The sequence below is a fragment of the Mobula birostris genome, chromosome 2 (genome assembly GCF_030028105.1).
Source record: "Mobula birostris isolate sMobBir1 chromosome 2, sMobBir1.hap1, whole genome shotgun sequence".
In the NCBI taxonomy this organism is placed as follows: Eukaryota; Metazoa; Chordata; class Chondrichthyes; order Myliobatiformes; family Myliobatidae; genus Mobula; species Mobula birostris.
In genome coordinates, this window is record NC_092371.1 from 5,228,409 (window position 1) to 5,243,400 (window position 14,992).

Sequence of the window (14,992 nt, forward strand, 5' to 3'; positions counted from 1 at the left end):
TCCCATTGGGAGTGTGGACGGTGGGAGTGAATGGGAAGGGGTGGGGTCCCATTGGGAGTGTGGACGGTGGGAGTGAATGGGAAGGGGTAGGGCTCCATTGGGAGTGAATGGGAAGGGATGGGGTCCCAAAGGGAGTGTGGACAGTGGGAGTGAATGGGAAGGGTGGGTCCCATTGGGAGTGTGGACGGTGGGAGTGAATGGGAAGGGGTGGGTCCATTGGGAGTGTGGACGGTGGGAGTGAAGGGGAAGGGATGGGTCCCATTGGGAGTGTGGACGGTGGGAGTGAATGGGAAGGGATGGGTCCCATTGGGAGTGTGGACGGTGGGAGTGAAGGGGAAGGGATGGTGTCCCATTGGGAGTGTGGACGGTGGGAGTGAATGGGAAGGGGTGGGTCCCATTGGGAGTGTGGACGGTGGGAGTGAATGGGAAGGGGTGGGTCCATTGGGAGTGTGGACGGTGGGAGTGAAGGGGAAGGGATGGGTCCCATTGGGAGTGTGGACGGTGGGAGTGAATGGGAAGGGATGGGTCCCATTGGGAGTGTGGACGGTGGGAGTGAAGGGGAAGGGATGGTGTCCCATTGGGAGTGTGGACGGTGGGAGTGAATGGGAAGGGGTGGGTCCATTGGGAGTGTGGACGGTGGGAGTGAATGGGAAGGGGTGGGGTCCCATTGGGAGTGTGGACAGTGGGAGTGAATGGGAAGGGGTGGGGTCCCATTGGGAGTGTATGGAGTTGAGATCCCAGAGATAAAAAACACCCTCCAACCTCCCCCCACCCACCTCAATGAACACAGGACACGGGGAATTGGTATTTTTAAAAAAAATCTATTTTTTCATAAAACAATACATTTTGCAGGTATAGAAATGTATAATAAATTATGGAAATGTTTTTATATTTATATATATATATATATTTTTTATATAATATATCTGTGTATATACAGCCCTGCTAGCATCTCAAATGAACAAAACGTGAAAATAACGTGTGTCCAGCTCAGTTAATCACAGTTCCTTGAGTACCATTTGACCTGTGACCTCGTCGGCCAAGTGAGTGAGACAAAGAATGGTCAGATGTCCGCAAACTTAATAGCCGGTGTTACAAAAAAAAACACAAAATAAGCAATGGCTTTTTTTAAAAAGGAAAACATACTTCTTTTTCTTAATATATTTATATAGAAAAAATGTCACTAACCATTTTTTTCTGTGATCATTTCTGCTGTTTTTTAACAAAAAGTCTCTATGTAAACATTTCATGTCACGCCTGTCCACCATCTTGTGTCCAGGGTAACTTCTTGCTGGATGTTTTTATAACTTACAAAATAAACGTGTGCTGATGAAGGATGTAGAAAGAATAGTTGGTATCACAGTGGCTTTGTCTAATATTGTTACTCAACAATAGAGCAAAACGGTGGCTCTATGTTTTTCAAAATTCGGCCGAAGTCCAGGCCTTAATACTGGGGCATCCAGTCTTCAGGCCCTTGGGGCCCATTTCTGTCAGCCCAAGATGGATGACTAACATAGTCGTTGCCTACAATGGTGCAGGCCGTGGGTTTGTTCCGGATTCGGAGATCGGCTCCCAAGGGGGTTAAATGGGTGACGAGGGTTGGACCAGTTGAAGCCCCTGGAGCGATTTGTCAAGTTTGCGAGGGTTCTCTGTGTTTTGATGTTCTCCCACGACACAATCTGATGATGTCGCTGTTTCTACAGCGAGCGTGCGCGTGTCTGCCTGTTGCATCTGTTTACTTATACAGCATGGAGCAGGCTTTTCTGTCCCTTCGAACCACATCGTCCCCAACAACCCCAATCCACCCGAGCCTAATCACAGGACAATTTACAATGACCAATTAACCTACTAACCGGTACGTCCTTGGACTGTGGGAGGAAACCGGAGCACGCGGAGGAAACCCACACAGGAGAACACAGAGACTCCGTAGAGACGGCACTGGAATTGAGCTCTCAACTCCAAACTCCACAATGCCCTGAGCTGTAACATCGTCAACTTAACTACTGTGTACCATGGCAGCCGTGTGTGTGTGTGTGTGTGTGTGTGTGTGTGTGTGTGTGTGTGTGTGAGAGTATGTGTTTGTGTGTGAGACTGTGTGTGTGGGAGAGTGTGTGTGGGGGGGTGTTTGTGTGTGTGAGTGTGTGTGTTTGTGTGAGAGTGTGTGTATGTGGGTGTGTGTGTGTATGTGTATGTGTGTGTGTGTATGCGTGTGAGACTGTGTGTGTGTGACAGTGTGTGTATGTGTGTGGGTGTGGGTATGTGTGCGTGTCTGTGTGTGTGTGTGCCTGTCTGTGCATGTGACAGTGTGTCTGGGTGTGTGTGTGACAGTGTATGTGTCTGGGTGTGTGTGTGTGACAGTGTGTGTATGTGGGTGTGTGTATGTGTGTGTGTGTGACAGTGTGTATGTGGGTGTGTGTATGTGACTGTGTGTGACAGTGGGTGTGTGTGTGTGTGGGTGTATGTGGGTGTGTGTATGTGACTGTGTGTCTGTGTGTGTGGGTGTATGTGGGTGTGTGTGACAGTGTGTGTGTGTGTGTGTGTGGGTGTATGTGGGTGTGTGTGTGTGACAGTGGGTGTGTGTGTGTGTGGGTGTATGTGGGTGTGTGACAGTGTGTGTGTGTGTGTGGGTGTATGTGGGTGTGTGTGACAGTGGGTGTGTGTGTGTGTGTGTGTGTGTGTGTGGGTGTATGTGTGTGTGTGACAGTGTGTGTGTGTGTGTGGGTGTATGTGGGTGTGTGTGACAGTGGGTGTGTGTGTGTGTGTGTGTGTGTGGGTGTATGTGTGTGTGTGACAGTGTGTGTGTGTGTGTGTGTGTGTGTGGGTGTGTGTGCACTTGCTCTTGGTGACCAAGGGCGTGGGGAGAATGGGAATGGCTGGGGTTCTGCCCTCACTCTGGGAAACGGGGTACAGACAGTGGACGGGAACAGGGGGCAGCTCACTGGCGGCCAGCACCAACCACACCCGGGCCCCGAGGGGTGGGGAATCTGCACTCCCTGGTGTGGGTACTCCCCCCCACCCCCAAGCCCCCATTCGGCAGCACACCCCGCCCGCGCGGTAGCCGGCTTTGGTCACGGTGGCTGGGAGTGAGCTTGTGAGCGAACAGCACTGGGGGCGAAGTGATATCCACCGTGCGGTGGAGAAAGCACTTCCGGGCTAGAGAACCCCGTGAGCCGGGGGCTTGGGGGGTGGGGGACAAGAGACAGGAGAAACAATGGAGAGGCAGAGCGGGAGAAGGAGAAGGGGAGAGAGAAAGTGAGAGATAGAGTGAGAGAGAGAGAGATAGCAAAAGAGGAAAGAAGAGGGAGGGAGGTAGAAGGAAGAAGGGAGTGGGGCAGGAATGGCAGAAATAGAGGGGGAGAGAAAGGTAGGGAAGAGAGGGAGAGGGAATGGGGGAGGGAGAGAGAGAGAGAGAGAGAGAGAGAGAGAGAGAGAGAGGAGGAGAGGACAAGTGGTATGAGACTCCACTCCTCGACCTCAGGCTGATCTCCCCAGAGAAAGAAGGGGACGGTGAGAGAAAAGGGAAAGGGGAGGGTGGAAAGGCAGAATAGAGAAGGGGAGAGGGGGGAAGAGAGTGGCAGAAATAGAAGGTGGAACCGAATGGGGAGGGGAGAGAGCGAGGGAGAGCGGGAGGCAGAGAGAAAGCTTCACTCCTCAACCCTTGCAGGCTCCAATCCCCGGTAACAGGCCCTGCCCACTCCTCTGATCCGGCTGGAAATCGGCTGGGTGGAGTTATTCTCCCCTTAGGGCCCACTCCATGATCCCAGCCCCTACACAGAGGCCTCCTCGCCGGCAGCTGGGGCCTGCTCAACGGACACAGGGCTGGCACCGGGCGAGGCAGCCAGCTCGGATCTCCGGCGGCGGATGGTGTCGATCCAGCTTGGGCCCAGGCCCAGCCCCAGGCCCAGGCCCGGCAGCCGCATGTTCTTGCCGGAGGTGATGAGCTCGCCGAAGCCCTCCTGGTGGGAGAAGGCATAGCCGGAACGGCGCGAGTCCCCCCTGCCCGTCCGGCGCAGGCAGCGGTGCGAGGGCTTGGCCTTCTTTCGGACCAGCTGGGTGTAGCGGACCTGGCGGGGGCAGGGGGAAGAGTCAGAAGAGTCAGGGGGGAGAGGAGGGAGGGAGGCAGGGTGTAGTGAGGAGTGGCAGGGAGGGAGAGGGAAAGGGGTGATGGGAAGAGGGGATAGGGAGGGTGGGGAGTGAAGAAGGAGGCTGAGGGGAATGGGTGAGGGTAAGAGCAAGGAGAGACTGAGTGACAGGGAGGGAAGAAGGGACGGGAAGGCGGGTGGCACAGGGTATGGAGGTGGTGGAGCTTGGGAGAAGGGACGGCATTCAAAGGGATGGGGGACCAGGGCCCATAGTGCTGGGTGGGGACTGGGTGCAGAGTACTGGCACGAACAGACAGGATGTGGAGTTGTGGAGTCAGGGACGGAGCCCAAGAGAGGGAGTGGGGTGGAGATCAAGTATGAGGAGGCAGGATCAGTATGGGGAGGCAGATCGAGTGTGAGGAGGGGGGCAGGGCTGAGTGTGAGGTGGACAGATCGAGTGTGAGGGGGCGGATTCGATGGCGAGGGAGGACGGAGCCAATGGAGGGGCGGAGCCGAGTGTGAGGTGGGCAGATCGAGGGCAGGATCAGTGTGGGGAGGCAGATCCAGTGTGAGGAGGGGATGGAGCTGGTGGGGGGGGGTGGAGCCGAGGGTGAGGTGGGCAGGTCGAGTGCGAGGGGGCAGATTCGATGGCGATGGAGGGGCGGAGCCGAGTGTGAGGTGGGCAGATCGAGTACGAGGGGGCGGATTCGATGGCGAGGGGGGGACGGAGCCGAGTGTGAGGTGGGCAGATCGAGTGCGAGGCGGCGGATTTGATGGCGAGGGGGGGACGGAGCCGACGGAGGGGCGGAGCTGAGTGTGAGGTGGGCAGATCGAGGGCAAGGGGGCAGATCCGATGGCGAGGGGGTGATGGAGCTGAGTGTGAGGCGGGCAGATCGTGTGGGGACAGAAGCCAACGGGAGGGTGGGTGGAGAAGTGTGTGGTGGGGGTGCGGAGCCTGGGGACATGGGATCTTACCGTGTCTGCCAGCTGGGGCTGCAGGTCGAGCTTGAGAAAGCGGAATGCAATGACGGGTATGATGCAGATGACAGTGCTGAGGGCTATGGTGAGCCAGACCACCGGCTGCCCCAGGGTGTTGTTGGCGTTGGCTGTGGGAGGGCAGAGAACAGGGGTCACCCCTTTGCTCTACGCCCCCTCCTCCACCACCCTCTCCCACCAAACGTGTACCCTTGAAACACAAACCGTCCCCTCACAGCAGGATCGGAGCATCACAGCGATCCTCAACACACAAAGCTGTTTTAGAATGTGAAAGATTATTCTAGAATACAAAAGCCAGGATTTTATACTGCTGAGGCTTTGGAAGGCATTGGTCAGACCGCACCTGGAGTAGTGTGAGCAGTTTTGGGCCTTGGAGAGAAGGTTCACAGGAATTGGACTGTTTGCTCGCTCTGGCCCTGTACTGATTGGAGCTTAGATGAATGGGGGGGGGGGGTGGGGGGAGAGAATCTTATTGTCCGGGGGTGCCTGGACCAGAGGACACGGCCTCAGAATAGAAAGACATCCCTTTAGAACAGAGACGAGGAGGAATTCCTTTACGCAGCCAGAAGGTGGTGAAGCTGTGGAATTCATTGCCACGGTGGGTGAGGAGGCCAAGCCGCTGGGTATATCTAAGGCAGAAGTTGATAGGTTGCTGATTAGTCGGAGCATCAAAGGCTACGGGAGAAGGCAGGAGAACGGGATAATAAATCAGCCGTGATCAAACAGTGGGCCAGACCCGATGGACTGAATGGCCTAAATCTCCTCCTGTTGTTGCAAGGACGAGGCTGAGGATGAACCCAAGTGCAGGACACAGGCGCGGAGGCAGAGTCGTGAGGCGTTAGCACTGCCGCGAACGGGGAACCGGGATCCAGGAGAGTTTTTACACGGAGACAAGGTTTACGTACAGCATCCAGGAAATGATGCGGAGCTTAGAACTGACAGTCCCGAGGAATCAGGAAACGAGGTTTACTCAGACTAGAGTCAACCAACGAACTGGCAAAGCATGGCAGTGCTGCCCGAGTTTTATCCAATGTTCGCTAATGGGAACCAGGTGTGCTGTAACTAGTGGAACTGGGCATAATTGGAAATCAGACGAGGGGATTAAGGCCCAATTAAGGAGGCAATAGCAAGATGGGGCATTGCCAAAAGGGACCATGACAGTACCACCCCACCCTCCCCAACGGGAGCCTCCAGGCTTGTCTGGATGGTCCCAATGGAAGTCTCCGATGAGGGAGGGGTCCAGGATGAAGGAGTGGGAAACCCAGGAACTCTCCTCTGAGCCGTACCCTTCCCAGTCGACCAGGTATTGGAGACCCCTGCTCCGAAGGCGCACATCTAGTACCCGCTGGGTGGTTGTCGATGATCCGGGCGGGTGGAGGGTTTCGGTCGGAGGACACAAGGGGCTGACGGAAAGTGGTTTTAATTGGGAAACATGAAAAGTAGGGTGGATGTGCATAGATCTTGGTAGTTTAAGTCAGACTGCTGTGGAGTTGATGATACTTTCCACCTTGAAAGGTCCCAGGAAGCGAGGGACGAGTTTCTCAGGCTCATTTTTGAGAGGAATGTCTTTGGATGAGAGCCACACTATCTGCCCAGGCCAATACTCAGGTGCAGGAGTCCGGTGTCAATTGGCAATCCTCCGGTTGCGATCGGCTGATCTGAGCAGGGCCGTGCATGTGTCCTCCCAAACCTTGCGGCACTGATCGATATGGGCCTGAACAGACGGCACCGCAATCTCCTCTTCTTGTGTAGGGAACAGCGGGGGTTGGTATCCAAGGGAGCACTCGAAGGGGGACCTTCCGATGGCAGTACTAACCAGAGACTTGTGGGCGTACTCAACCCATGCGAGGTGGTCACTCCAGGTAGACGGGTTGTTGGTTGTTATACAACATAGCGTCGCCTCCAAGTCCTGGTTGACCCGTTCCGTTTGCCCGTTCATCTGTGGGTGGAAGCCGGATGACAGGCTGACCGAGGCACCCAAGGCTTGATAGAAGGCCTTCCATACCTGCGAGACGAATTGGGGACCTCGATCGGAGACGATGTCCACGGGGATTCTGTGGAGGCGGAAGACGTGGTGGACTAGAAGGTCTGCGGTTTCCTGAGCAGGAGGGAGTTGAGGGAGGGCTACAAAATGCACTGTCTTGGAGAACCAGTCTACCACGGTGAGTATGGTGGTGTTTCCGTGTGAAGGGGGTAGACCGGTAACGAAATTTAGGCGATGTGCGACCAAGGACGACCAGGGACAGGTAGGGGATGAAGTAATCCCGCAGGTGGCCGATGGGAGGCTTTTCCACGGGCACAGATGGAACATGCAGAGACATAGGAACAGGTATCCGCCTCCATGGAAGGCCACCAAAAGTGTCTTTTCAGGAGAGTCGGTATCCGATCACTCCCGGAGTGGCAGGCGAACCAAGATGTGTGCCCCCACTGGAGAACCTGAGATCTGATGGAATCAGACACAAAAAGGCGATCGATGGGTCCATTGCCCGGGTCAGGATCATCCCGTTGGGCTTCCTTTACTATGGACTCAATCTCCCAAGTGAGGGCTGCCACCACACAGGATGGTGGAGGATAGTCCCTGGGCTGGAAGTGTCCTCCTTGGAGTTGTATTGGCGGGAGAGTGCGTCCGGCTTCCCATCCTTGGACCCTGGACAGTAGGTGAGGGAAAACTTGAACCGTGCAAAAAATAATGCCTAACGGGCCTGGCGGGAGTTCAAATGTTTGGCGGTCTGAATATATCCCAGGTTCTTCTGATCAGTCCAAACAGTAAACGGGTGTTCCACCCCCTTCAGCCAGTGCCTCCACTCCTCCAATGCTAGCTTGACCGCCAGTAGTTCCCGATTCCCCACGTCGTAATTCCGCTCGGCCGGGGACAGTCGGCGAGAAAAGAAGGCACAGGAATGAAGCTTTTCATCCGGACTTGATCGTCAGGACAGGACTGCTCCTACCCCGGAGTCAGAGGCGTCAACCTCAACAATGAATTGACGGGAGGGGTCCGGTGGGACCAGGATGGGAGGGGTTGTGAACCGCCTCTTCAGGTCAGTGCATGCCGAGTCAGCCTCGGAGTCCCAGCAAAAGGGGGTGGTAGGCGAGGCAAGTCGGGTAAGGGGTGCTGCCACCCTACTGTAGTCCCTGATAAATCGGCGATAAAAGTTTGCAAACCCCCAAAACCGCTGAAGTTGTTTGCGGGTTGTGGGTCTGGGCCATTCTTCCACCGCCCGGATCTTCTCGGGATCTGCCCTCACCTGCCTGCTCTCGATGATATAGCCCAGGAAGCTGACCTAAGGGACAGGGAACTCACATTTCTCTGGCTTCACAAATAACTTGTTCTCCCACAGCCTCTGGAGGACTAAACGGACATGGTGAATGTGTTTCTGGGGCTGCTAGAAAATATTAAAATATCATCTAGGTAGACGAACAGGAAGTGATTAATAAAGTCCCTCAATACATCATTGATTAGGGCTTGAAAAACGGCGGGGGCATTGGTGAGGCCAAATGGCACGACCAAGGATTCGAAGTGGCCCAGAGGTGTATTAAAGGCCGTCTTCCATTCATCTCCCTCCCTCATCCTGACTAGATGGTAGGCACAACGAAGGTCCAACTTCGAGAAGATGGTGGCTCCGTGAAGTGGTTCAAATGCCGAGTTAATGAGGGGTAGTGGGTAATTATTTTTAACTGTTATATTGTTTAGGCCTCGGTAATCAATACAGGGATGAAGCGACCCACCCTTCTTCTCTGCAAAGAAGAAACTGGCGCCCACTGGGAGGATGAAGATCGAATAATGCCCGCCGCGAGGGACTCACTGATGTATTTCTCCATGGCCTCTCTCTCCGGTCGGGATAAGTTATAAAGACGACTGGTGGGTAGCGAGCCCCTGGGGAAAAGGTCGATACTGCAATCATATGGGCGGTGCGGTGGCCGGGAAAGAGCCCGTTGTTTGCTGAATACCTGTCCCAGGTCATGGTATTCCGCGGGGACTCTGGACAAGTCGAGGAGTTCCAAGACAGGCGGGGTCACGGTAGCCACCCTAGGGAGTGGAGCCGACCGCAGACAGGTGGCGTTGCAAAACGGGCTCCAGCTGGCTATCCTCCCGGTAGACCAGTCAATATAGGGGTTGTGGTGGTGCAGCCAGGGATGTCCCAGAACTACAGCAGCTTGAGGAGAATGGATTAGATTAAATTGTACCTTCTCTCGATGGTTTCTGGACAGAATCAAGGTCAGGGGTGGCGTACAGTGGGTATCCCGAGCCAGCAGTTTTCCGTCCAGTGCCCGGGCCTCCAGAGGGGTACTTAACGGATCCCGAGGTATTCCAGCCCGGGAGGCTATGTCCTCGTCCAGCAGATTTCCCTCGGCACTGGAATCCACCCAGGCGGATAGGGACAGGGACTGTTGCTGATAATTCACGGTAGCCGGGATCTGCATCCGGGTCTGGGGGACTGAAGGGTGTGTCGTCTGGATCACCAGGGTCCCCCTTTCCACTGGTGAGCCCTCCCTTTGGCCGCAGAGGACAGGTATCCCGGAAATGTCCAGGCTAGCCGCAATGGTAACAATCCCCTGCTCTCTGCCTCCGCAGTCGTTCGGCAGGGGAGAGACAGTTCCATCCCAGCTGCATCGGTTCCTCCCCCAGGGTAGTGGGGACGGTGGGAGCAGGAGCTATACTTGGAGCGGCTGGGGAAGGGAGGCTGGCTGAAGATGGTAAGGTGGGCCATGGGATGACCCAAGGAGTGGGGCGACTGGTCTTCTCTCTCAGACGCTCCTGAAGTCAATTATCGAGCCTGGTGGCGAGAGAGATCAGTGGAGTCCAGGCCGTCCGCGTCACCCCTCGCTGCCAGTTCATCTCTTGTCTTATCTGAGAGGCCCTGTCGGAACACTCCCCATAGTGCCTCGTCATTTCACCCAGAGTGGGCCGCTAACGTTCGGAACTCGATGGAGTGTTTTGTTACGCTTCGCGAACCCTGACAGAGAGTTAGCAAGCGCTTAGCGGCATCCTTACCACAAATGGGCTGTTCAAAGACCTTCCTCATTTCGGAGACGAAGGAGGGGAAGGAGGAACAGACCTCTGGTCGGTTGTCCCAGATGGTGGTGGGCCATGCCAGGGCATCCCCTCATAACAGCCCCATGATGTACGCTATCTTTGATCTGTCGGAGGTGTACGTATGTGGCTGTTGCTCAAAGACCGAAGAGCAATGTAATAAGAAGGCCCTAGGTCTCCAGCGTAGGGTTCCGGTTCGGTACGTACGGTTCTCGAGGGGATTGTGTTGCCGATCCAGGGGGCGTAGCCATCCCAGGCTGTGCGGTTCGGTCAGTCGGGGTTATTGGAAGGGACGGAGCAAGGGAGACAGATACCCGGTCGACCTGCTCACTGACCTTCCTCACATTTGTGGACAGCGCACGAAGGTTTTCCGTGACCTCTCTGAGCAGTTGGTCGTGGGCGCTCAGTAGGTAGCCCTGGCTGGCGAGGGCCTGTTGCACAGGGTCCGCGTCTGCTGGGTTCATTCTTGACCAATTCGTTCTGTTGCAAGGACGTGGCTGGGGACGAACCCAAGTGCAGAACACAGGCGCAGAGGCAGAGTTGTGAAGCGTTAGTAACGCCACGAACCGGGAACTGGTATCCAGGAGAGTCTTTACACAGAGACAAAGTTTATGTAGAGTATCCAGGAAATGATGCGGAGTTTAGGCAGTCCCAAGGAATCAGGAAATGAGGTTGACTCACACTAGAATCAACCAGCGAACTGGCAAAGCATGGCAGTGCCGCCCGAGTTTTATCCAATGTTCGCTAATGGGAACCAGGTGTGTTGTAATTAGTGGAACTGGGCATGATTGGAAATCAGACGAGGGGATTAAGGCCCAATTAAGGAGGAAATAGCAAGATGGGGAATTGCCAGACGGGACCATGACGCCTGTGCCTTATGGAGGGTTTAATGGGAAGCAGGGTCCCAGTGGATCAGTGGACACACTAACTCTCCTCAAGCAGATTCTGTAGGCTGTTTCCTGTTGTTCACACACACACACACACACACACACACACACACACACACACACACACATATTAGATTCTGTAGGCTGTTTCCTGTTGTTCACATTAACACACACACATTAGATTCTGTAGGCTGTTTCCTGTTGTTCACACACTAGATTCTGTAGGCTGTTTCCTGTTGTTCACACACTAGATTCTGTAGGCTGTTTCCTGTTGTTCACACACTAGATTCTGTAGGCTGTTTCCTGTTGTTCACACACACACACACACACACACACACACACACTAGATTCTGTAGGCTGTTTCCTGTTGTTCACACACACACACACACATTAGATTCTGTAGGCTGTTTCCTGTTGTTCACACACACACACATTAGATTCTGTAGGCTGTTTCCTGTTGTTCACACACACACACATTAGATTCTGTAGGCTGTTTCCTGTTGTTCACACACACACACATTAGATTCTGTAGGCTGTTTCCTGTTGTTCACATTCACACACATTAGATTCTGTAGGCTGTTTCCTGTTGTTCACACACACACACACACACACACACACATTAGACTGTTTCCTGCAGCTCCCATTTGAACAAGCCAGAGATCGCATCTGAGAGTCCCAGCAACTTGGTAACGGAGGGTGTGAGAAAATGTGTTGGATAGTTGGAGAATTACTGTGCGACGGACCACATTTGCCCATAAGTTACCCCTCAGGGACTCACCTACGAATGGAAACTGGTTGGGGAATATTTCGAAGAGGCCGCCACTCTGCATAGCAAAGAGGATGACGAAGTACATGGCGAGGCTCCCCCAGATGAAGAAGTGGTTGATTGCTGTCCAGTACCCAGTGTCCAGTCCTATCTGGAGGTCAACCACAGGAAGCGGGGTTAGCCCATGGCACAGAGGAGGTGCAAAATCCGCAGTACTCACTCACCCACGGGTCGTCCCATCGGGGAACAGCTGCCTGACACGTGAGGAAGGACCAGGGGTGCCCAGGAACAGAATAAACAAACATTGCCGTATGACTGACTCAGTGTGTGAGTGTGTGTGTGTGTGTGTGTGCACGTGAGTGTGTGTGTGTATATGAGTGTGTCTGTGTGAGTGAGTGTGTAAGTCTGTGTGTGTGAGTGAGTGCATGTCTGTCTGCATGTTTGTGCATTGAGTGAGTGTGTGTGTTTGTGCACCTTTGTGTGTGTACGTATGTGTGCGCGCGTTTGCGTTTCCATGTGTGTGCCGGACTTGTCCCCCCTGTGCCTGCGTGTGTGAGGCCACGCTTACCACGCCTCACCTGCACGCTCACCACGATCACCAGCGAGGTTGCCACGGTGACTGCGAAGGACTGGTAGTCGGCCATGTGAGTGCCGTCATTGCGCATGCAGTCGGCGAAGGTCCCGTAGGGGATGAAGAAGAGGACGGTGGAGGTGTAAATCCCCTGCGCTATGCAGATGAAGAACTCCCGCTTGTTGAAGAGCAAGTTCAGCTGTCCCGGTTCGTAGAGCTTTGGGTACTGTAGGCTCCTCTGCTCCGGGACATCCTGGGTGAACAATTACACTTTCAGAAGCAGCACGTTCTGGTATGGCGCTTCAAACACGCAGGAACCCAAGAAGCTGCAGAGAGAGGAGTGGGCACAGGCCGGCACCTCACAGGAACATCCCTCCCCACCATCGGTCATACCTACAGGAGCCACTGTCTCACCAGGTAACGTCCATCATCACAGATCCCCACCGTCCGGGCCAGGCCATCTTCTCACAGCTCCCATCGGGCAGGAGGTCCCACACCACCAGGTTCAGGAACAGCGACTTCCCTTCAACCGTTCGGTTCCTGAACCGACCTGCACGTCCCTAATCACCAGCTTTGTGACCTCTTTGCATTTCAGCTGAACTTTTTTGTTCAAATTGTGTTATTTCTTGTAAAAGTTGCATATAAAGTTTATCTATTTTGCTTCTGAGTGCCCCTTGTGTGCCTGTGTTTCACTCCACCTGTGCGTGCGCGGACTTGTGCATTTGGCAGTGCACTTGAACGTGACTCGAAACCAGTACTGCCTCTCACAAAAAGAACAGCGTCAACACTAGGCACCAAACACACCTAGCAACCTTCAAACTTTCCTCCCCAAAGCCATTTTACATCCAAACTGCCATCATGCCCCAGGACTTTTCCTGACTTCAAGTCACTTACCCTGCACTGCACTCTCTCTCACTTTATGCTGCATTCTGTCATTGCTTTACTCTGTACTAAAGTGATGAAAAGATCCGCACAGATGACATAGGAAAAGTCTGTCACTACACCTCAGCAATAAAACCAAATTATACCAATTTAAGAATGTCAACGATTGCAGGGAGAAGGCTGGAGAATAGGGTTAGACAGGGATAATAAATCAGCCATGATGGAACTGTGAAGCACACTCGATGGGCCGAATGGCTGAATTCTGCTGCTATGTCTCTTGCTCCTAATTTGCCAATTAACTTGTCGAAAGCCCATGCAGGTCGCCTCAGCTGCACCACCCTCACTGGTCCTCCTGTCGACCAGAAAGGCAGGAGCTTCTGACGTCTGGCCATGGAAGGGCAGAGGGAGTGGATTCAGCTAAAGTCTCACTGTGGATAAACACCGGGAGGGGGTAAAAGGTGTGGGAATGGCTGACCCAAGATCAAGAGCCAGCATAGAGGAACAGGGTCTTCGGCCCAACTAATCCATGCCGACCAAGATCAGACAGTCCCATATACCTCTAAACCTTTCCTATCCGTGTCCCTGTCCGCATCCCTCTAAACCTTTCCTACCCGTGTACCTGTCCGTATCCCTCTAAACCTTTCCTATCCGTGTACCTGTCCGTATCCCTCTAAACCTTTCCTATCCGTGTACCTGTCCATATCCCTCTAAACCTTTCCTATCCGTGTACCTGTCCGTATCCCTCTAAACCTTTCCAATCCGTGTCCCTGTCCATATCCCTCTAAACCTTTCCTATCCGTGTACCTGTCCGTATCCCTCTAAGCCTTTCCTATCCGTGTACCTGTCCATATCCCTCTAAACCTTTCCTATCCGTGTACCTGTCCGTATCCCTCGAAACCTTTCCTATCCGTGTACCCGTCCGTATCCCTCTAAACCTTTCCTATCCGTGTACCTGTCCATATCCCCGTAAACCTTTCTTATCCGTGTACCTGTCCATATCCCTCTAAACCTTTCCTATTCATGTACCTGTCTAGGTGTCTTACGTTAATGTCCCTGCTTCAACCACTTCCTCTGGCAGCTTGTTTCATAGACGGACCACCCTCTGGGTGAAGAGCTTGTCTTGTATGACTGTGTACATTCACCCCAAAAGTGCTCCTTACGATTTTACGCACCTCTGTAAGGTCACCTCTCAGTCTCCTACACTCCAAGGAATAAAGTCCCAGTCTGCCGAACCTCTCCATGGACTCTGCCTTCACTCCTCCCTACCCCAGTAAAGCAGCCAGCATAATAAAGATGTCACCCACTCTGAACACTTCTCTCCCCCCTCCCATCAGGCAGAAGATACAAAAGCCTGAAGGCACCTACCACCAGTCTTGAGGTCAGCTTCTACCCCGCTGTTACTATTGAATGATAAGATCGACTCCTGACCTCACAATCCACCTCGCCGTGGTCCCTGCGCCTTGTTGTCTGCCTGCGCTGTACTGACCCTGCAGTGGTTACACTTTGTTCTGCACTCTGTTACTGTTTTACCTTGTTCTACTTCAGTGCTCTGTGTCATGATCTGATCTGTGTCAACTGTACGCAAGACCAGCTTTTCACTCTATCTTAGTACATGTGACACCAATAAACCAATTCCAACAGCAGCCCCGCTGGCCCGGCACGTACCTGATCAAAGACTCCCATGGCCAGTACAGGAAGGGACGTGTAGACAATGTTGTACAGAGTGATGAAGTACTGGTCGTACACAGTCTGCAGGGAAAAGATCAGACCGATTAC

General features: G+C 53.7%; 1 protein-coding gene across 1 annotated transcript in view; it reads right to left on the reverse strand.

The window, feature by feature from the left end:
* Positions 1-827: 827 nt before the first annotated feature.
* Positions 828-14,992, reverse strand: part of LOC140211579 (phospholipid-transporting ATPase ID-like) — a 101,870-nt gene continuing 87,705 nt past the window's right edge. The window contains 5 exon segments of the mRNA XM_072281448.1: positions 828-4,064; positions 5,058-5,188; positions 11,776-11,914; positions 12,342-12,587; positions 14,882-14,965. Coding sequence (XP_072137549.1) covers positions 3,768-4,064; positions 5,058-5,188; positions 11,776-11,914; positions 12,342-12,587; positions 14,882-14,965 — 897 coding nt within the window. The 3' untranslated portion in view covers positions 828-3,767.